A 23,242-nucleotide genomic window follows, 5' to 3' on the forward strand; every position below is an offset into this window, starting at 1 on the left:
CAGTCTTTTCTAACTTAACCCCTAACTCTTAGGATTATTATCTATTTATCTCCATTAACCCGCTAACGTAATCCTTCCTGTGATATATATTTAATTTATCTATAAGAATTATATATCACGATTATATAAAAAAAAAATTCGCCATTTATTTTTTAGATTTGTTGGAAATTACGAGAATTATATTATAGAAATTTTGTCGACTGGTTCGTCCATATTAAGGCGTGTTAACCCTTTGACTGATTACATAAGGAAAGAAGGAAGGGAAGGATGGAAGGAAGAGAGGGAAGGAAGGAAGGGGAGGGAAGGAAGGAAGGGGAGGGAAGGAAGGAAAGGGGGGAAGGAGGAAAGGGGGGAGGGAGGGAAAGGTACTTGACTGAGAAGAGGAACAAACATTGAGGCATTTCTCTCCAAGTTTCCTCACCATCTCCCAAATACACTAAAATCCTTTACATATTTAAAACATAATTCATAACTTGCCGAAAGAATAAAAAATACCCAATAAATGTGTGTGTGTGTGTGTGTGTGTGTGTGTGAGTGTGTGTGAGTGTGTGTGAGAGTGCTTATGTGTATGTTGGTGTGTGTATGTGTATCTTTCTAACTTCAAAATATGAAATTCCAACATGACAGAGAAACACATGTAGAGGAAATCAGACTTCTGGCTGTGAGGACTTTAACCCACAAATTGCCATCATTTTTAAACGAGAATATTGGACCCAAAAAATCATAGTGAGGTTAACCGGATCTATGTAATGGTGAAGCAGATCACTATCATTCGTCAGAGTGTGGACGACAGCAGTGAGGTGCACAAAAAATATATTGACTGGACTCTTGATACTTGCATGCGGTCAGGTGATCATCCGCAGCTGGCAAATGAAAGTCATTAGTCCTATAAATTGGGTAACGCGGCAATCTGTCAACCTAGGGGTAGTAGGGGGGGCGGTGGGGGTAGAGGGAGGTTGGGTAGGGGAGGTGGGGAGGCAAGGTAGGGGGGGGGTGGGTAGGGGAGGTGGGTTAGAGGAGGCAAGGTAGGGGCAGGGTAGGAGGTGGGGTAGGGGGTGGTAGGGAGGTGGGGGTAGGGGAGGCAGGTAGGGGGCAGGGTAGGGGAGGTGGGGTAGAGGAGGCAAGGTAGGGGGCAGGGTAGGGGAGGGGTAGAGGAGGCAAGGTAGGGGGGCAGTAGGGTAGGGGAGGTGGGGTTAAGCCTTATAAAACCCACACCGTAATTAGGCATACAGCTTATGTATATATATAAATAAATATACACAGTACAAGGGTATATATATAAACATTATACATACATACAGTACATCCCATCAGTTATAGACCTCATAAAAAGTGTAGCCTTAGGGAAACCTTTCCAAAATAGGGCTTCAATTAGGGGAACTTTTCTGGAGTTGGGGAAAAAAATCATTCCAGAGCAGCAGACACACCCAGTATTACCAATGAGGAGAGAAACGCCCATCACCCCACTCTTTTCCCAATCTACCCCCTTCTCACCCTACTCCTTTCCCTCTCTACCCCTCCTCACCCCACTCCTTTCCCACTCTACCCCCTCCTCACCCCACCTCCTCTTCATCCCATTCCTCCTTACCCTACCCCAAGGCCTATCACCCGTCGTAACCTAACGTAACCTGGGGGCGTATCTCCGGGTGGTCCGCTGTTAATAATTCTCGACATAGTATATCACTCAACACAGTCTTCACTCCTCAGTTAAAGTGATCTCCTCTAACACAGCACAAAAGGCCGCTCCGTCTCCATTATTGTCCCCACAGTTTGTTCACATCTGCACAATTTATTTCAGTTTGCTTTCAGAGATTCAGACAAACTTTAATGTTAAATTGGTTTCGTAAAAAATTTCAATGACACGTTAATTGCTCAACAAATTTCAGGACTTACAAACAACCTACTACCACAGTTACCTGACCAATTACCTATTTTTCAAGACAAGTCCAATTGGAAGGAACAATCTCACCTTCACTTAAATTACTAAATTGTGACATGGATTTAAACCCAGTTAAAAAAAAAACTATTCAAATATTTTTTTTCTTACATTCAGAGGAACACTTCACTTCCATCAAATATAAAACTTCTATTTTTTCTTTTCCATTTATTGCACTTTTACTTTTTTTACACAGTGATAAGAGCCAGACGTCCGTTCATATCATCCAGTAAAAAACAAATAAAAAAATAAAAAGCTGAAAATTAACAGGATTCTGATGACCTGACTTCAATCGTGTACATTTGCAAGTTTTTCTTAACATTTATTTTTGCATTTTTCTAACCTCGTGTCAAAGAGGAGTAGAAACATTAAAGAACTAATCAGGTTATAGATATTAGTGGAGATAGATAGTCTACTAATCCCCTATTGCCTTCTAGTTGAATAAAATCATCTGGCGTTAACCAAATAAAATATTAAAAATGGCGTCCCAGTAGTAAAGTTGTTAATTAATTCTTTATACTTATGCACAGAGTTGAAGTTTGTCTGTTCGCTCTGGTTGTGTGTTAAGGCTGATGGGTTGGGTTGGGTTGGGTTAGGGTTAGCTGGTTGTCTAAACGCTGATTATCAAGTTGATGTAAGGAAGTGTTTAGGCAGGACGGACCCACGGACGGACAAATTACTATTATGAGACAATAAGTTAAAATACTACGTGATTTTTACCTGGCGTGGTCATTATTATTATTATTATTATTATTATTATTATTAGCATTATTATTATTAAAGGAACTGTACTAATAATAACAAAGGTAAAAAATTGTACAAACGCAATTATCATTATCATCATTATTATTGTTACTAATTATCTTAACTAATTATATGTATTAATATCCCATAAAATTAATATTATGTCTTAATGTCTGATTGCCTGTTCTCGCCCTGAAGGATGTGACGCGGCATATGGTGACGGTGGTGCATAACGTGACGCGGGAGATGAGGGAGATCTCTTGTTACGCCGACAATGGTTACGGTACACCCATGCAGGCGTCCAGGACCATTACTATCTCTCGTGAGTCTCTCTCTCTCTCTCTCTCTCTCTCTCTCTCTCTCTCTCTCTCTCCACCAACCTACCCAGAATCACCACTAACTAGCAAACACTAGGAGAGGAACAGCTTCTATTGTTAGTTACAGAGTCAATCGCAAGATGTCGTGTCGTGTTGACCACCTCAGTAATTAGGAGAGAAACTACAGATATAGGCTGTTAATGAGCAGGTGTTGTGTTGGTGAGCTTTCATACCTAAGGTCTTCAATGTGTAGTACTGTCACTAGTAATTACCAATTAATACTTCAAATAGATTTCGAGTAATTAATATTTTTATATCGATTGTAAGTGGGAGTGATTATTCTCACACACACACACACACACACACACACACACACACACACACACACACACACACTAGTAGTTGGTTGAACCAGGAGAATTTTTTTGTCAGGTCCGGTGTAGCGGTCTGAGCCCCTCTCTCCCAGGTAGGTCAAGTTAGGTCACGACAATAATAATTATTAATACAGATAAAGACGAATTATATAATTATTATGGGACCTAACCTAACCTAACTAGGGGTGGCCTCAGACCGTGAATACAGCGGCCTGAGGGATATCACCAACTCACATAGAGAGAAAGTAGAGCGGTCAGACTGGGCAGCTCACTAGGTCCTACAACAGTCAACGCTGACCATTCAATACAAAGTTGTTATCATAACCCGCGAGGATGTTGTAACTCCCTGCATGATGGGTTGTAAGAGTAACAGTCCGCGAGAGTGATGATGGTTTGTAACACTGAAATAACCTGAGTGGTAAATCCATATACTGTGTTGGCAAGATAGCTCGTACTTGTCAACTGTGTGAGTGTTGTGTTGCCATAACAAGGTGGACTAGTGTTTGAGTAAGTTGTGGGGCCATGTGTTACAGGGCGGCCACGCATCAGAGGCAAGGAAGTGGTGAGGGTGACCAAGGGCACCTCGGTCACCCTGCAGTGTAAGGTGGACGCCTGGCCACAGCCCGCGCTGGTGTGGTGGAGGGACGCGGATGGAAGAGTGCCAGTCATACACGGAGGGAACTACGCCATCAGCACCATCAACGGTGAAGAGGTAAGCTACAGCGACCTCTGTATCGGTCACGCTAAATACAGATAATCGCCGAGTCAAATTTAAAAAGCAACTGACGTTTTGCTGACTAGGGACAATTTCCTGTTTTATTGATATATAATGAATGAAAATTAGCTTGTATATATTAGCACGTGTTCTGTTTAATATATATATATATATATATATATATATATATATATATATATATATATATATATATATATATATATATATATATATACTGTATATAAACCGGCGCTTCATAACGTCCTCTCGCCGGCAGTAAACTGATAATGGCCGGATATTATCATATATATGTATGTATATCACGGTGGTGCAGAGGATGACTCGCCTGTCTCTCGCTCATTGAATTTAAGTGTTCCCGGGTGTACCTCCATCACCCACACTCTGACCAGACAGCCAATCATCTATTTCCTCCAGCACTGAAGAAGACCTCATACAACGATAGACTTATTACTATTGAAAGAAGGTCTGCCCAATATACGTTCACAGTCATTTGTTGTCAACTTTCCCTCCTCAGCAAGAGGCTCTACACTATCATCTCTCCTCTGGTAGCTGAGAGTTTTTCTGGGTCTTTTCTTTTCTCGTGGGATCCAGTAGCTGACGTCCATCTTCCTTACACTAACGACAGGTCAGCTCAGTAACGCCTCTTGTCTTCACCTCACACAAACGTCTCGTAATTCATCCTTTCACAAATTATCTCAGGCGATTCTGTTTTGTTTTTTCATGTTTTGTCACTTATTGTTTTATCATGTTGTGTCACTTATTGTTTTTTCATGTTGTGTCACTTATTGTTTTTCATTAACCCTAAATAACGGACACTACAAAATAAATCAAAATAAACCCTACATGGCGGACACTTTACAATATGAACCGTACATAACGGACAGTACAGAGCAGTATAGAATAAAGGACAATGCTTGGTGGTAATTCCTGGGTCATGGTCTGGGCAGTTGAACGTCAAGCCAGCCAGCCATCTTGAGTCGGATCCCATCACCTGCTGTACCAACAAACTCTCTCCAGCTACCTGTATATGTAATCAAATCCTCATCAACGAATTATACGACCAGCACTATATAGCTTTCTCCCCCCCCCCTCCCTCCCCCTACCCCATTCCTCCCCCTACCTCGTCAGTCTCCCTTGATGTTGTTGGTATTATCACACAGATGGCACTATAGGTTGACCCTCTCCCTCACCCGACTCTATAACACTAGCCTGCCTTATCTTACCGTACCATGTATCGATTTAGTGTTTACATTCCTCTCACCACCCGGGGATTCCACTCTGTGTCATCAACATTATCCTCTATACCAAACACTCAGGTTCAGCCGCCCATCAAGACCCTTCCACCACGGCCTCTACTGATATAACTGAGGGGATGTTTACCTACGTGGCACTATTATCCCTATATTGGCACCGTCACTCCCATACTGGCACCATCACTCCCATACTGGCACCATCACTCCCATACTGACACCATCACTCCCATACTGCACCATCACTCCCCATGGCACCATCAATTTACCACACCATCACCCCATACTGACACCATCAATTCCATACTGGACACCATCACTCCATACTGACACCATCACTCCCATACTGACACCCATACTCACCATCACTCACCATCACTCCCATACTGACACCATCACCCCATACTGACACCATCACTCCCCATACAACCATGACACCATCACTCCCATACCCAACCATCACATACACCATCACCTATCAATTGGCACCATCACTTGACATGGCACCATCACTCCATACTGGGCACCATCACTCCCATACTGGCACCATCACTCCCATACTGACACCATCACTCCATACTGACACCATCACTCCCATACTGACATCAGGCACCATCACTCCCATACTGGCACCATCACTCCCATACTGACACCATCACTCTCATACTGACACCATCACTCCCATACTGACACCATCACTCCCATAATGGCACCATCACTGGCACACTGTCAGAACCCTTTCACGTAATGACAAGCGGCACCTCAATTCTTTTTCGTTTTGTCACTTTTTTTCTCGTATTTTTACTCACAATTTTATTCGTTTCTCTTCTTCACTGTTCCACACACACACACACACACACACACACACACACACACACACACACACACACACACACACACACACACACACACACACACACACACTCACTCAAGCGTCTTGGAACACCATCACCGTCATCCATTGATATTATTCCAGATTCAGAGATATTCACTCGGGAGGAGATAACGCTTAAAGGCAAGGAGGAGGAGGAAGAGAAGAAGGGGAGGTGAAGAAGGGGAAGGAGAAGGAGGAGGAGGAGGAGAAGGAGGAAGGAAGGAGAGAAAAGAAAGGGAAGAAAAATGCCCCACAAAAGGAAAACAAAACAAAACATAGAAGTCAGAATAAAAAAATATCAATAACCGATAAAACGTAAAACATAAAAGAAGAAAAAATTAATCATATGGTTTTATCTTCATAACGAAAGAAAAAAAAAGAAAGAAAAATAAGATAATAAAAGGGGGTGAAGGAAGGAAGGAAGAGGAAAGAAATAAGAAAAAAAAAGATATATGCTCTCCTGTTTCTCCTCACCTTCCCTCACCCTTCCTGAGCTAAGGTAGAGAGAGAGAGAGAGAGAGAGAGGAGAGACTCGTGTAAATTGGAAATCGTAGAGGAAATGTCTTCTCTTGTCATCTCTCTCTCTCTGTCTATCTAGGTGAGAGAATGAGTTAGGGGAGAGTGAGAAAGAAAGAGAAGAGAATAAGAGAGGAAAGTGAAGAGAATAAGAGAGATAAGTGAAGAGAATTAAGAGAGGAAAATGAAGAGAATAAAAGAGAAATGAAGAAAATAAGAGAGAAAATGAAGAGAATAAAAGAGATAAGTGAAGAGAATATGAAAGATAATTGAAGAGAATAAGAGAAATGAAGAGAATAAAAGATAAGTGAAGAGAATAAGAGAAATGAAGAGAATAAAAGAGATAAGTGAAGAGAATGAGACAAATGGAATAGGATGAGAAGACGAAGGAATCAGGAGAGAAAAGGGAACTCCGTTATCATATCATCATATCCTTCCCACACAATAGGATATTACAAGGATACGTTAAGGGCAGGAGGCCGTAGGATGTGTTCAGAAATTCAACCCCTTGAGTACGATAGTATTAACTTTTGAGTACGAAAACATTAACCCCTTGAGTACGATAGCATTAACCCCTTGATGCTTATAAAGTGTATAGGAGACGTTAATAGTGTGTATAGGAGACGTTAATAGTGTGTATAGGAGACGTTAATAGTGTGTATAGGAGACGTTAATAGTGTGTATAGGAGACGTTAATAGTGTGTATAGGAGACGTTAATAGTGTGTATAGGAGACGTTAATAGTGTGTATAGGAGACGTTAATAGTGTGTATAGGAGACGTTAATAGTGTGTATAGGAGACGTCAATAGTGTGTATAGGAGACGTTAATAGTGTGTATAGGAGACATTAATAGTGTGTATAGGAGACGTTAATAGTGTGTATAGGAGACGTTAATAGTGTGTATATGGAACGTTAATAGTGTGTATAGGAAACGTTAATAGTGTGTATATGGGACGTTAATAGTGTGTATAGGAGACGTCAATATTATGTTTAGTAGAGCAAAATGTTTAAATAGTAAACACCGAACCTGTACATCCACTTTTCCCAATCTTCTAAATTGTTACGTTTTAAATGCAAGAAAGCGAACTCAGATACCTCCACACTGATTACTCACCCAGGAGATTATGTTGTATCACTATGCAGAATTTCACTCTGCTTCCGGCATTCAATGAGTTGTGTACTTGATAAATGATGATTTAATGAATTCCATTAATTTCCAACATCCATCTAAGTTATTGGTTATACTTTGTCATAACCAATCAGTCATTACCTTTGGTAATAATAATAATAAAGGGATCACAGATACGGGCAGATGATTGCACTTACGTTTATTTGGCACAATTCCATACACTGGACTTATAATTTGCATGGATAGGTCAGTCACTCACATTCGCGCCACAGTACCGTAAGTTATAAGGAAGAGTTTGTCAACCTGGGGAATTAATCGTTTAGATCTATTAGGCCGGCCTGGAGTGCTCTTGTAGCAAACAGGCCCTCACCATTGATCACTTCCTTTACAGGATGAGTTAACTTTTCGCTGGACTTAACAACAATCTCGGGGATTTGCACACACAGACTCGTAGCACTGGTAGGACTGTATGGCCCCTGTTCTAAATCCGCGGAGCAGGAGGTCTTCTCTCACCCAAGGTCTAAAGCCCACTGACTAAAATGTGGTTTTTGAGGCGAGAAATGATGATCAGTACACCACTGTCTCACTGGCCTGCCCCCTCCTACATGTCCCAGTTATGGCTGGCCGGTTACCTTATCTCTACCTAAACAAACATTTGGGATGGGTTGTGCGGGTAGGCCCAACGCAACCCATGACATAAATATACCTTTAATATACTCAAGAGGTGGCTGCTTACCTGTCTCTAAAGAGGTGTTACCTGGTCAATATTGGAGATGTTCGGGGTACTTGGTTCTAACTACAGGAGCGAACATAAACACCTGTAGAGTTCTGTAGGTTCTTATTAACGGAATTATACAGGAGTGAGCTCACAAGCGTAGGTGGTCCTCACACTCCTATAGGGGTCAACTGACCTCACTCTGACCTCTCAGGCGACATGTGGTAAATGGTTCACTAGCAGCTTCCAGATGTCGCTAGGCACATTTATCTGAGCGTGTGGTGACATGAAACAGGGGCATTGCCGCACGCTACTGACTAAAGAAGTACTGTATATATATAGAGTACATACATGGTATACATACATACATAATATACATACACCTCCCCCCCCCTATACGCTCATAGCAAAGTCTTGAGCGGACCTTTTCCTGTGGATCCGTTCTGAGCGTCCAGGGGCTTAATCACTGGGGGGGATATGGGACTCAGCACTGGTGACGGGGTCAGCGGGATGCGTTACTGGGCGGAGGAAACGGCGGTTCCTCCACCACACCCGACCGCTGGGTAACCGCACCTGGTTGTCCTGTGACCTACCGAGACCCATGACTATGCCCACTTTGTCCCAACGTAGGGAGGTCGGGTCCTGGACACGGACTTGGGATGCCGACACTCAACCTGGGGAGAGGATGGGCGTAGTCGTTGTGGCGAGCGACGACGTCTTGAATACGTTCGGCGGCTCGGCGATCACAATCCTCTGTCTTGGCCTGCCACTCCTTGGAGAAGGATTGAGGGTGAGCAGGGACACAAGAACGGAGGGGGCGTCCATACAAGACCTGGGCAGGGGAGCGTCCGGTGTAATTGGGTGTGTTGCGGAGCTCAAGGAGACCCTGGTCGAAGGCCTCGCAGTCAATATTCCTAGAAGGGGCCACTTTGAGTATGAGGTGCTTCAGGGATTTGACAGCAGCCTTGGCGTGGCCGTTGGACTGCGGGTAATGAGGCGGTGACAACACATGCCGGACTACCCATCGGTCGAGGAACGCAGCAAAGTCCCGGCTTGTGAACTGGGGCCCTCCGTCGGTTTGCAGGCGCACAGGAACGCCCACGTAACGGAAGTAGTGGCGGAACTTGCTGATGGTGGCGGCAGATGTAGTATCCTTACCGCACTTGATGACAACTGGCCAACCAGAGAGACGGTCGACGATAACCAGGAAGGACTCTTCTGACACACAGAAAAAGTCGGCCGACACAGACTCAAAGGGGCGGGTGGGGTTGTCGTCACTCATGAAGGGTTCCTGCTGCTGGCTGGGTTGTAGTACGTGGCGGGGCTTACACACCTGGACAGCATTGGAGATGTCGGGGTCGATGCCAGGCCGGAACACAGTCTGTCTTGCACGCCGTTTGGTGGCCTCGGCTCCACGGTGACTGTCGTGGAACCAAGCCAAGGCGTGGGGACGTGAAGCAGCAGGGACAACTACCGAAGGAGAGGTGTCACTGGCCAGAGGTAGGGATAGGGCGGCAGCAGGGTAGTTGCTGCTCCCTTCGTGCACCCTGTTGGCATATTTTACCTCGAGAATCGGTGTTGGGAAGTCCTGGGAGATGATGGCCAACTCTTGGCAATGTCTGTAGGAAAGCAAAGGAGTCGGAACACCATTATGCACGTCAATCCATAGATGACACGACCTGTTGCCAAAGGTGACATGTGCATAGAGTGAACCGAGGGCTGGGGCCATCTGTGAACCATCTGCCGTGACCCGGAGGTCCTTGGGAGGCGGTCCTAGATCGCTTGGAGAGAGCCCCAAGCATTGCAAATGCTGGGGACCGATGACCGTAGCCTCAGTGCCGGTGTCGGGCAGCATCTCGAGACAGGATGACACATTGCCGTAGGTCACGATGACGCTGATGTGCCGGGGAACTTTGGTCCTGGGACGCGAGGAGTACACCCTCCAAATATGGGTCGGGCTTTGTCCAGGGTCGTCGTGCCTCTGATTTGGCGACTGTGGGCGGCCCTCACTGGTGGAAGGGCGCTGCTGCTTCCACCGACGCTGTCCCTTGGGTTTGTTGGTCGGACAACACTTTTCGTAGTGGCCCAGACGACCACACACATTGCACTGGACGCGTTTGGCTGGGCACCGAACTGTAAGTGACCAGTGGCCCTTGCGGTCACAACTGTCGCAGGTAGACTCGGCAGCTGGACACACCTGTGTTCCGTGCTGCCTACCACAGCTGTTGCAAAGGGAGCCGGTCGTGGGCGTGGTGGGCGTAGGCGTTGGGGCAGACTCCTTGTCTTTCTTGTATTGGGACATAGCCCGTACGGCTGTAGGGGGAGCTCGGATGGCAGAGGTAGCACACCTGGCAGCCTCATAGGAGCGACATACTGTCAATACATCCTTAAGAGAGGAGGAAGAGTCGAGGGAGGTGAGGCGTTGGACAAGCTCCTCGTCCTTAACACCCATCAAGATCACCTGCTTCAACTGGGTCTCCTCGCACTTCTGTCTCTTCCGAGGCTCTCTTGAGTCGTACGTAGAAATCGTCAAAAGTCTCGCTCCATCTTTCTACAGCTAAACACTTCCCTCCTGCGGAGAGCTTCACTCCGCTGACCTTTGATGTGCCGTTCTAGAACATCAAGTGCCTCCTCTACAGACAACAAAGACGTCGGGGGCACTTGCAACGTGGGTTCCAACACATGCTGCGTTCCCAGAGACAGGCACATACGTAGCTGAATGAGTTGTTTCGGCTGTGGCAAGCTCTGGAGATCCACCATTGTAGCATAATCAGTCCACCGTCGCCGCCACTCACGAAATGTCTGGAAAGTCTCATCAGGCTTCAAGGTGGGTGGGGATTAGACAACCACTTTAGTAGAGGGCGTTGACGAGGTATCTGAGCCAGTCGGTACCTGAGTAGTGGAAGGGCCAAGGGCTTGATTAGCAGTGAGGCTAGATATCAAAGCTGCAAACCGTTCGTTATCTTCCAATCTCCGTTGGTGGTCCTCAGCATGTCTTTTCGCTTCGTCCTGACGCATTTCCTCCCTCATAAGCTTCATCAGAGCAATTATCTCTGAGGACGAGGCTGAGGGTCGAGGGGTGTGACCGTTCTCCATCTCTGTAGAGCTGTCATCCGTCTGATTCATCCGGGCGCTAGGGACACCCCTGCGTGAGGCCCGGGGCATAATTACTTTATCTGTATATTGTATCTCAAATCAGTGTTGACCGGTCAGCCCGTCGTATCAACCAGATCTGAGACAACAAAATTAATTGAATACACAGATAAGTAACTTATATATATATATATATATATATATATATATATATATATATATATATATATATATATATATATATATATATATATATATATATATATATATATAAAATATATATGAAGAAATGAGGTGCGTGCGTGAGTTAGTGTGTGTAGGCGGGGGTAGAGCGGAGGGAGGCGGTGGGGGGTGAGCAGTGGGGGTTGTTACCCTCCAGGTAGCCAGGGACGGTCGCTCTGACTCTTCACAAATGCCCTATATTAGCCTTCCACCTTAGGGAATCCTTTAAAACAAGGACACACACACGAGGGGCACTTAAAGACACTTCACAGGAAATTGCGGTCACTGCACACTGCTCAAAACTCGTTGGTCATTCAAACGAATTTTTGTGGGAGACAATGGCACGGATGACGGAGTTGACGGAGATCTACCGGCCTTGATTTTACACGAACGCACTTATTTCCACTTAATCGATCACTTGATACTCAATGCGCCATGGAGATGTTCGGGGTACTTGGTTCTAACTACAGGAGCGAACATAAACACCTGTGGAGTTCTGTAGGTTCTTATTAACGGAATTATACAGGAGTGCGCTCACAAGCGCAGGTAGTCCTCACACTCCTATAGGGGTCAACTGACCTCACTCTGACCTCTCAGGCGACATGTGGTAAGTGGTTCACTAGCAGCTTCCAGATGTTGCCAGGCACATTTATCTAAGCGTGTGGTGACATGAAACAGGGGCATTGCCGCACGCTACTGACTAGAGAAGTACTGTATATATATATATATATATATATATATATATATATATATATATATATATATATATATATATATATATATATATATATATATATATATATATATAGAGTACATACATACATAATATACATACAAATATTACCTGCCGCCATTACCACACCTTTTGGGCGAATATGAATCTATTTGTACTAACTGCGTGGTTTTATTTTTAAGGTATAAATTTTATCTAATATTCCTATACGTTTCTATACATGTTTCGTCTCTATGTGATCTGAAGTTATCAGGATCAAAATATTACGTTAAGTGAGTAATATTACGTTAGGTGAGTAATATTACCTAAGTGAGTAATATTACGTTAAGTGAGTAATATTACGTTAGGTGAGTAATATTACCTTAAGTGAGTAATATTGCCTTAAGTGAGTAATATTACGTTAAGTGAGTAATATTATGCCTCCAAATGGCAATGCATAATATCTTGTGTTTACGAGTGGCTGAAATATCCCTCGTCTCCAGCTGACTGAGAGTAATATTAGACACAACCAAAGGGGGTGTGAGTAATATTAGGTTGTCTCTCCAGATGGTGTAAGTAATAACACTTATCTCCAAAGAGGTGAATATGAGCTATCTCCATATAGAGTTGTAGTGAGGTCGTGTTTATAGTCGCTTCAGTGTCTCTCCATGTAGAGTTGTAGTGAGGTCGTGTTTATAGTCGCTTCAGTGTGTCTCCATGTAGTTATAGTGAGGTCGTGTTTATAGTCGCCTCAGTGTGTCTCCATGTAGAGTTATAGTGAGGTCGTGTTTATAGTCGCCTCAGTGTGTCTCCATGTAGAGTTATAGTGAGGTATTTTGTTATGGCCGGCTGCCTCAGGTAGATGCAATTACTGAGAAAAAAATCCTGTCAATCTTCCTACGTCACTGAACCCTGAAACTCGTGAACCTGTTAACCCGAGACATCACACAGTGCATCATCTACGGACCCGGCAATGTGTCATGTCTCGGGTTCACGGGTTCATGAATCTCAGGGTTCATGGACTTGAGGGACGACTGACAGGACTGTAAGCTGTTGTTAGGAAAATTAGCAACTCTAGTAATAGCGTTAACGACCTCCTCCTTCTCCTCCTCGTACAACAGGGTGAAGGGAACTACAGAATGCAGCTGACCATAAGGACGGTAAACGAGGCTGACGAAGGTACCTACTTCTGTCACGCCAGCAACGCCTTCGGTGTCTTCTCGTACACGAACAAGGTAAGGCAGTAGCGGGGACTTGTGGTGTTAATATGTGTGTGTTATATGTATGTACACTAGCCAAATTAAGTCCTGCCGTCTGAACTGCCTCTTCTTGAACCCAGAGATTCAGAAACCCGTGAAACCGAAACAGGCCTCTCTCTCTCTCTCTCTCTCTCTCTCTCTCTCTCTCTCTCTCTCTCTCTCTAACACTCACTCTCTCCCCTCAGGTCCAGATAAACAACCCGATAAAGCTTGAAATCGACGTAACAAAGTGCTGTATGGATAGTAACGTGACCGACAGCTGCATGGAAGCCTGTGCGTTCGACGAGCTGAACTTCGCCCGTGTGATGAACAGCGAGAAGTGTATACCTGACTTCGGCAAGCTGATGAAATGCGCGGCAGGTGAGGAGGCCAATCCTTTTTTGAACTACCTGTGTTGATTTGTCCTGACGTCACTATTCCACGTATACGACAGTTGTTTAAAGGGAGATGATAATTATTATTTTTTTAATGTGTTTAATTTATTTTTATTATTATTATTCTTATTATTAATATTATTATTATTATCTTTATTATTATTGTTGTTGTTGTTGTTATCATTATCATTATTATTTTTGTTAGTATCATTGTACGATGATGATGATGATGATGAAATAAACTTGAATTTTTTTTACTATACATGAACAAAATAGACAAAACTTGAAAGAGACGAACATGAGGGGGAATAAAAAAGTTCATTACAAGGAACAAGAATTAATAATAACTAAAAGACAAACCAGATGAAGAGATAAGCACAACAAAAGATAAAATAATACATAAATAAACTTTACTAAAAATAACACATACGAAACAAAACACATAATTGAAGACAGGTAAGCGGGGGGGGGAGGGAGGGAGTGTACCTGGACTACTACCAATTAGAAACTCGAGGAAGTATTTAATTAAAGAAAGGAGCAACAGTAAGGTCACCTGGACACGACAATGTTATGACGAAACTTTTGGAATGTGTCGTAAAAAGTCCTGTAGTGCCGAATTTACCGCTTGTTATTGTGTGTGTGTGTGTGAGAGAGAGAGAGATAGACAGACAGATACAGACAAACAGACAGAAAAGAAAGAGAGAGAGAAAGAAAGAGACAGGTAGATAGATAGACAGACAGACAGACCCCAAACCACATATAAAAAAAAATGTTTGAAACTCCTCCAAAAGAAAGCGTTGGAAGACTTGTCGCTCATGCTAGAGAAGAGAGTGTGTGCTTATTTCTCCTACCAACACACTTACCCTCTTGTGCCCCTCGTTAGCTGCTGAATAAAATAAACTCGCGTTCGTCAAATAAAATATTATAAGTGGCCCGCGTCTCCGTAGCGAAAGGGCTTATAAATTATTCTAGGTAGAGACTGGACCTGTTTTATGGAGGAATATTAATATGGTGGAGAAATATTAGTCTAGTGGAGGAATATTAGTCTAGTGGAGGAATATTAGTCTAGTGGAGGAATATTAGTTTAGTGGAGGAATATTAGTCTAGTGGAGGAATATTAGTTTAGTGGAGGAATATTAGTCTAGTGGAGGAATATTAGTCTAGTGGAGGAATATTAGTCAAGTGGAGGAATATTAGTCTAGTGGAGGAATATTAGTATAGTGGAGGAATATTAGTATAGTGGAGGAATATTAGTCAAGGAATATTAGTCTAGTGGAGGAATATTAGTCTAGTGGAGAAATATTAGTCTAGTGGAGGAATATTAGTCTAGTGGAGGAATATTAGTCAAGTGGAGGAATATTAGTTTAGTGGAGGAATATTAGTCTAGTGGAGGAATATTAGTCTAGTGGAGGAATATTAGTTTAGTGGAGGAATATTAGTCTAGTGGAGGAATATTAGTCTAGTGGAGGAATATTAGTCTAGTGGAGGAATATTAGTCAAGTGGAGGAATATTAGTCTAGTGGAGGAATATTAGTATAGTGGGGGAATATTAGTCTAGTGGAGGAATATTAGTCTAGTCGAGGAATATTAGTCTAGTCGAGGAATATTAGTCTAGTCGAGGAATATTAGTCTAGTCGAGGAATATTAGTCTAGTGGCGGAACATTTGCCAAGTGGAGAAATATTAGTCAAGTGGAGGAATATTAGTCTAGTGGAGGAATATTAGTCAAGTGGAGGAATAGTAGAGGAATATAAGTCTAGTGGAGGAACATTAGTCAAGTGGAGGAATATTAGTCAAGTGGAGGAATATTAGTCTAGTGGAGGAATATTAGTCTAGTGGAGGAATATTAGTCTAGTGGAGGAATATTAGTCAAGTGGAGGAATTTAGTCTAGTGGAGAATATTAGTCTAGTGGAGAAAGGAGTATTAATATTAGTCTAGTGGCGGAATATTAGCCAAGTGGAGAAATATTAGTCAAGTGAAGGAATATTAGCCTAGTGGAGGAATATTAGTCAAGTGGAGGAATATTTGTCTAGTGGAGGAATATTAGTCTAGTGGAGGAATATTAGTCAAGGAATATTAGTCTAGTGAAGGAATATTAGTCTAGTGGAGGAATATTAGTCTAGTGGAGGAATAATAGTCTAGTGGAGGAATATTAGTCCAGTGGAGGAATGTTAGTCTAGTGGAGGAATATTAGTCAAGTGGAGGAATATTAGTCTTGTGGAGGAATATTAGTCTAGTGGAGGAATATTAGTCTAGTGGAGGAATATTAGTCTAGTGGAGGAATATTAGTCTACTGGAGGAATATTTGTCTAGCAGAGGAATATTAGTATAGTGGAGGAATATTAGTCTAGTGGAGGAATATTAGTCAAGGAATATTAATCTAGTGGAGGAATATTTGTCTAGTGGAGGAATATTAATCTAGTGGAGGAATATTCGTCAAGGAATATTAGTCTAGTGGAGGAATATTAGTCAAGTGGAGGAATATTAGTCTACTAGTGGAGGAATATTAGTCAAGTGGAGGAATATTAGTCTAGTGGAGGAATATTAACCTAGTGGAGGAATATTAGTCTAGTGGAGGAATATTAGTCAAGTGGAGGAATATTAGTCTAGTGGAGGAATATTAGTCAAGTGGAGGAATATTAATCAAGTGGAGGAATATTAGTCTAGTGGAGGAATATTAACCTAGTGGAGGAATATTAGTCTAGTGGAGGAATATTAACCTAGTGGAGGAATATTAGTCTAGTGGAGGAATATTAGTCTAGTGGAGGAATATTAGTCTAGTGGAGGAATATTAGTCTAGTGGAGGAATATTAGTCTAGTGGAGGAATATTAGTCTAGTGCAGGAATATTAGTCTAGTGGAGGAATATTAGTCAAGTGGAGGAATATTAGTCTAGTGGAGGAATATTAGTCTAGTGGAGGAATATTAGTCTGGTTCAAAACAGCTTCACCGTCAGCAGAATCACGGAGGAGTATTGGGCAAGGACCTGAAGCTTGGCTATGACAGTGTACAGTACAGCCAGGGACTAAAGTTTTCTCCCTGTTATGAAACTGAGTCACGGGAATGAGTCTCTGAACTGACTTTCCTTTATCATCAGGTGCGGGTGTGTGGTTTTGTCTCATTTGGGGTCGATGCTGCTTCATTCTGGGAGGGAACGAGCTCTTGACCCCGACTGTACATAGATCTTCACTATGAGAGGTACTGAGAGAGTTAGGAACCCCAGGGAAAAAATATAAATGGGTTGAATGAAAGTTTATTACATACCGCCTCCTTCAGGTAAGGATTCACATTGCCACCGGGTGTTCCTCACTCTGGATGTGGATGGAGGCGGCTCATACGCTAATCCAGAGCTCGGAGGGAAGATCTTATTGCAGATCATATGGATGTGATGACGTCTTCATACATGACCTGACCTGACCTGACCTGACCTGACCTGACCTAATCACCCCAGGTAACATTAGGTTATTTTATTATCACGTAAAATAAGATGCCGGGTGGGGGGCTAATCTTCATATGGTCCAGAAATTTTAGAGCGTCTAAAATTTCAATATTGAGAAGAATTTTGGGGCCAGCTTTTGCCACAGGCACTTAACAGATGAAGAAGAAGGGGAAGACGATGAAGCAGGAGGAGGAGGAGGAGGAGGGGACAATGAAAAATGAAATTTCCTCCGGCTGTCTAGACATGTCACCAATGTTAATGAAGATCGAATACCAAGAAGAAGAAGAGTGTCAAGAAATGAGGAAACAAGAGCAAAGAAGAGAGGGAAGAAGGGGGAGAGTGAAGAGGGAGGAGAGGGAAGAAGGGGAAGGGGAAGAGGAGGGAGAGGGAAGTCCTGGGGGGTGGTGAGGTTGGAGTGCGGCCGCCTGAGCTGTGATGAAGGGAGAGGCTTAGCGAGGGCGGGAACGGGTTAACAGAGGATGCTTGAACGCCCAGGGAGTGTGTGACTGACTGACTATTTACTTTAAATAATATCTCTCCTACACTCGAAGTTAATTATCTTAATACAATAGATCTCTTTCTGTCCATCTAAAAGACATATACTTAATATTAAATAAACACCGATTTTATACACAGGCTCCCTTATACTCTAAAGGAATAAAACAAATGAAGGTTTGTTTATAAGAGTTGGCATCGTCTTTTGTTTCGTGTTTTGATGATTCAGTAACAAAATGGAATATCAATACTGTGTAAAGAAAATACTTCTACAATATTTCTTCCATATCCTCTTGAACACTGTACAGTTAACTTTATTTACTAATTAGTTTACTGGTAATACTTCTCAAATATCCCTCAGAACATTCGGCACTTTACGTTATTTACTTTTATGATAAACAAAGAGAAATCGTAAGTAATAAATCGTTGATATGATGAAGCTACTTTTACCTGAAGCCTTGGACAGTGTTGGTTTAATGACGCCTGGCAGGTGTTACGTGGCGCTCTTTACCCTGTGTGAGGAAGCAGTCTCTCTCACCGTACACTACCACCACCTGCTCATCACCACCTCCTCAACATCACACAGTCATCACCAGAACAACGTGTGGAATAAGAGTCGAAAGTGATGAAATATTGAGACGAAATTATAATGAAAAAAAAAAAAAAATTTTATACACTGACTGAGTTTAGGATTTTAAGGACGATGGTTAGGTTAGGTTAGGTTAGGTTATTTTCTTAAGGCGATATATTTAATCTTATGAGGATGACACTTTAATCCCATGAAGATTATAACCTTAATCCTCGTCATCAAAGGGTTAGGTTAGGTTATATTAATGAGTATATATTTCTAATAAAAGGTAAACACAAATTCCTACGTTAATATAAACATTAATATTAATGTTTACAGATGATCAATGGTGTTGACGATAACGACCGCTGAGGCATTCCATTACTGCCCAAATTTTTCCTGCTGCAAAAAAAAGAAAAAAAAACGCAGAAAAAAATCTAACTCCCCCTCCAATCCCCCACCTCCCCTCCCTCTCCCTCCCCCCCTACCTCAATCCCACCTCCTCCCACTCTCTACCCCCACCCCCCATCCCCACCCCTCCCCACTCCTTCTTACCAACCCCTCACCACCTCCCACCACCTCCAAAAGACGACACTGTTGATAATATTGACAATAACACATTAAGTGGTTCATCTGATCAAGTACTGGGAAAAAATGTTAATTGCCTCTAGTAGTTGGTGATTAATGGATAATGGTAAGATAATTAGATGGTTGTTGTTGTTAGGTTGTAATACCGCGCTATGACTTGGGTGTTTAAGCTCGAAGTATGGATTAGCGAGGTTGAATCTGATAAATAACCTAACCTAACCTAACCTAACCCAACCCAACCCAACCCAACCTAACCTAACCTAACCTAACCCAATCCAACCCAACCCAACCCAACCTAACCTAACAAGGCAGGAAAGATCAAAACACCTCTCTTAAAAGTCGAGTGAAAATTTGCCTTCATTATGAGAGATTAAGTCTATTACTGAAGCCATTAATTCTCCCTGGTTGGCTGTGTAGTGTTGACGTCTTCCTTGTGGCTTGGCTGTGCATTAGTGATCGCGTCATGAGCCAACACGTATGGTATTATAACTGTTTATCATATAATGTAGATATTATTAAAAAAAAACTATAAAATTCAATATATTTATCCCTTAAAGGCGTGATGTAAATCCAACTTTATCTAAATATTAAGCTACCGACTTTGGACATGTGCATCCAGTTGAATTTTGTCTCAACACGAGGGAGCATTCATATAAGGACGAAATAACAACGTTTATAAATTATTTAATTATCAGAAATAAAACACAGGTGAATGCATATACCTGGTGATCAATCGTTTGAGGGCAAGCAAGCAATTATGTTTTTTCAGTCGTTAAATTGAATGTCGTTTTGCAGCATTTACCTATTGCAATATCTAACTTACCTGTGCAATATGTGTTGAGCATTACCACATGAGCGTCTTACTACCTTGCAAATGAACTCTTTAAATTAGGAACCAGGTGAGGTAGAGAACCAGGTAAGGTGAGAGAACCAGGTGAAGTGAGAGAATCAGGTGAAGTGAGAGAACCAGGTGAGGTAGAGAACCAGGTAAGGTGAGAGAACTAGGTGAAGTGAGATAACCAGGTGAGGTGAGAGAACCAGGTGAAGTGAGAGAACCAGGTGAGGTGAGAGAAACAGGTGAGGTGAGAGAACCAGGTGAGGTGAGAGAACCAGGTGAGGTGAGAGAACCAGGTGAGGTGAGAGAACTAGGTGAGGTGAGAGAACCAGGTGAGGTGAGAGAACCAGGTAAGAGTGCAAGGTGAGGCGAGTGAATTTTCCCTCTCATCCAGCATCTGAGAGGCTGGCTGGCTGGGTGAGTGGATAGATAAGATGAGTGAGTAGATGAGTGGGTGGGTGGATGAGTGGGTGGGTGGATGAGTGGGTGGTGGGTTGAAGGTGATGAGGAAGAGAGAAGGGCTGCTACCATCACCTACTCTCTCTCTCTCTCTCTCTCTCTCTCTCTCTCTCTCTCTCTCTCTCCAGTTGACACTCACTTAAAGAAGTTATACTCAGGATCTCTCTCGGGGATCTTGACCGAGAATATATGTAAATGTAATTTTTTCTTGACTAACACTAGACGAGGAATGGAGGTAACCCCTTGATTTCACCCCGTTGGTTTAACAGGTTTTATTTTTAGGTTTTAGCTGTGTATAAGGTTTAGCTGTATAAGGTTTAGCTGTGGATAAGTTATAAGGTTAGCTGTGTATAAGGTTTAGCTGTATGAGGTTCAGCTGTGTATAAGGTTTAACTGTAAAAGGTTTAGCTGTGGATAAGTTATAAATACAGCTGAGTATAAGGTTAACTGTGTATAAGGTTTAGCCGTCTGAGGTTTAGCTGTACAAGGTTTAGCTGTGGATAAGTTATAAGGTTAGCTGTGTATAAGGTTTAGCTGTATAAGGTTTAGCTGTGGATAGGTTATAAATGCAACTGTGTATAAGGTTAACTGTGTATAAGGTTTAGCCGTCTGAGGATTAGCTGTATAAGGTTTAGCTGTATAAGGTTTATCTCTGGATAAGTTATAACTCCAGCTGAGTATTAGGTTAACTGTGAATGAATTTAGCGATGTATAAGTGTTAAGTGTTTAGCTGTGTATAAGTGAATATAACTCTAGCTAATAATAAGCTAAGCTGTGTATAACTCTCTATTAGCTTAACTGTATAGATTTAGATTTGTATTAAGCTAGAGTGTATAAATTGAACTGTGTTTAAGTTTAGCTTCGTATAAATTCAGCTACGTGTAAGTTTAGCTGTATGGTGATAGTGTTAGGAATCGTCTCTTCCTCAACACAACGGGTCGGGTCGGGTCGGGTCGGGTCGCAAAAAACCCCAAATAATTCCCCCTAAAACTCAGTAAACGTCTGTGTGTTACACGGCCTTGACAAATGAATAGTTCGTAAATACATAAAACAAACAAACAAATAAAAAAAAACCCATACTGTTGATTTATAGAACAAAAAACCAAAAAAAAAAACGAAAAAATAACGAACAAACATTGGAACCACCTTGAGCCATAACTCCCACGGGTACATCCAGACTAAAGCTGCATCTCAGGTTTCTGGTCAAAAAAATAAAAATAAAAAAATAAAAAAGAACAAGTAGTGTAGTCACATTACATTCAGGGGAGGAGAGGGGAGGGAGGGGGAGATAGTCTCTTTATCCCTTCTTCTTTAATATGTTGACTTAATCAATATTCGCCGTGAGCCGGAACAGCGTCTTTGAAACAGCTAGATTAACTCTCTTCTTCTTCTTCTTCCTCCTCCTTCTCCTTTCCCTCCTCCCTCTTTTTCCTCTTCCTCCTTTTCCCTCCTCCTTCTCCTTTCCCTCCTCCCTCTTTTCCCCCTTCCTCTTCCTCCTTTTCTTCCTCCTCCTTCTCACTCTTTTCCTTTCTCCTCCTCTTCCTCTTCATCCTCCTCTTTCCTCTTCTTCCTCCTCCCTTTCCCTATCCTTCTTTCTCCTCCTCTTCTAATTTTCATTACAGTATTTACTCAACTTAAAATATTTTAGTTATACGCCTGTAACACACTCACTAGGTCCCTGGTACTTCCCTGGTCATCTGTCACAACACCTGAAGGTCCTTAGTACCTCCCTGGTCACCTGTAACACACTCACTAGGTCCCTGGTACCTCCCTGGTCATGTCACAACACCTGAAGGTCCTTAGTACCTCCCTGGTCACCTGTCACACACTCACTAGGTCCCTGGTACCTCCCTGGTCATGTCACAACACCTGAAGGTCCTTAGTACCTCCCTGGTCACCTGTCACAACACCTGAAGGTCCTTAGTACCTCCTGGTCACCTGTCACAACACCTGAAGGTCCCTAGTACCTCCCTGGTCACCTGTCACAACACCTGAAGGTCCCTGGTTCCTCCCTGGTCACCTGTCACAACACCTGAAGGTCCCTGGTACCTCCCTGGTCACCTGTCACAACACCTGAAGGTCCCTGGTACCTCCCTGGTCACCTGTCACAACACCTGAAGGTCCCTGGTACCTCCCTGGTCACCTGTCACAACACCTGAAGGTCCCTGGTACCTCCCTGGTCACCTGAAGGTCCTTTAGGATCCTCAATAAACTGATCAGAGGAAGGTAGCCCCCAGGTGCTCTGGTAGGGTGCCAAGTTCCCTAAGTTGCCTCTCAGCTGAATCCGCAAGTGCCTCTAAGTGCCATCAAAGTTGGTGCCACGATTCACGCACTTACTGCCGAGGTGCGACACACACACACACACACACACACATATATCTATTATACTCTCGTTACCTGATAATTGACTTGAAGCATCACTGATAATTACAGGTAAACAGTAATAGAGGGAGACATTATTAACGTATTGGGCCTCTACTTAAGTGAAAGGATGTTGCCCCTCCTCTCCTTCCCCGTCTCCCAAACACCCATCTCCTCCTTACCCCTCCCCAAACACCCCTTCCTTCATTCCCCCTCCCCATCACACCTACTCTGCTTCCCCTTCCCC

General features: G+C 43.0%; 1 protein-coding gene across 1 annotated transcript in view; it reads left to right on the forward strand.

Moving 5' to 3' along the window:
* LOC121876345 (Ig-like and fibronectin type-III domain-containing protein 1) overlaps positions 1 to 23,242 on the forward strand; it is a 167,719-nt gene that overhangs the window by 132,520 nt on the left and 11,957 nt on the right. The window contains 4 exon segments of the mRNA XM_042381416.1: positions 2,879 to 3,002; positions 3,905 to 4,083; positions 13,740 to 13,853; positions 14,063 to 14,237. Coding sequence (XP_042237350.1) covers positions 2,879 to 3,002; positions 3,905 to 4,083; positions 13,740 to 13,853; positions 14,063 to 14,237 — 592 coding nt within the window.

This window comes from Homarus americanus, unplaced genomic scaffold (assembly GCF_018991925.1).
Source record: "Homarus americanus isolate GMGI-L3 unplaced genomic scaffold, GMGI_Hamer_2.0 scaffold34921, whole genome shotgun sequence".
NCBI classification, from domain to species: Eukaryota; Metazoa; Arthropoda; class Malacostraca; order Decapoda; family Nephropidae; genus Homarus; species Homarus americanus.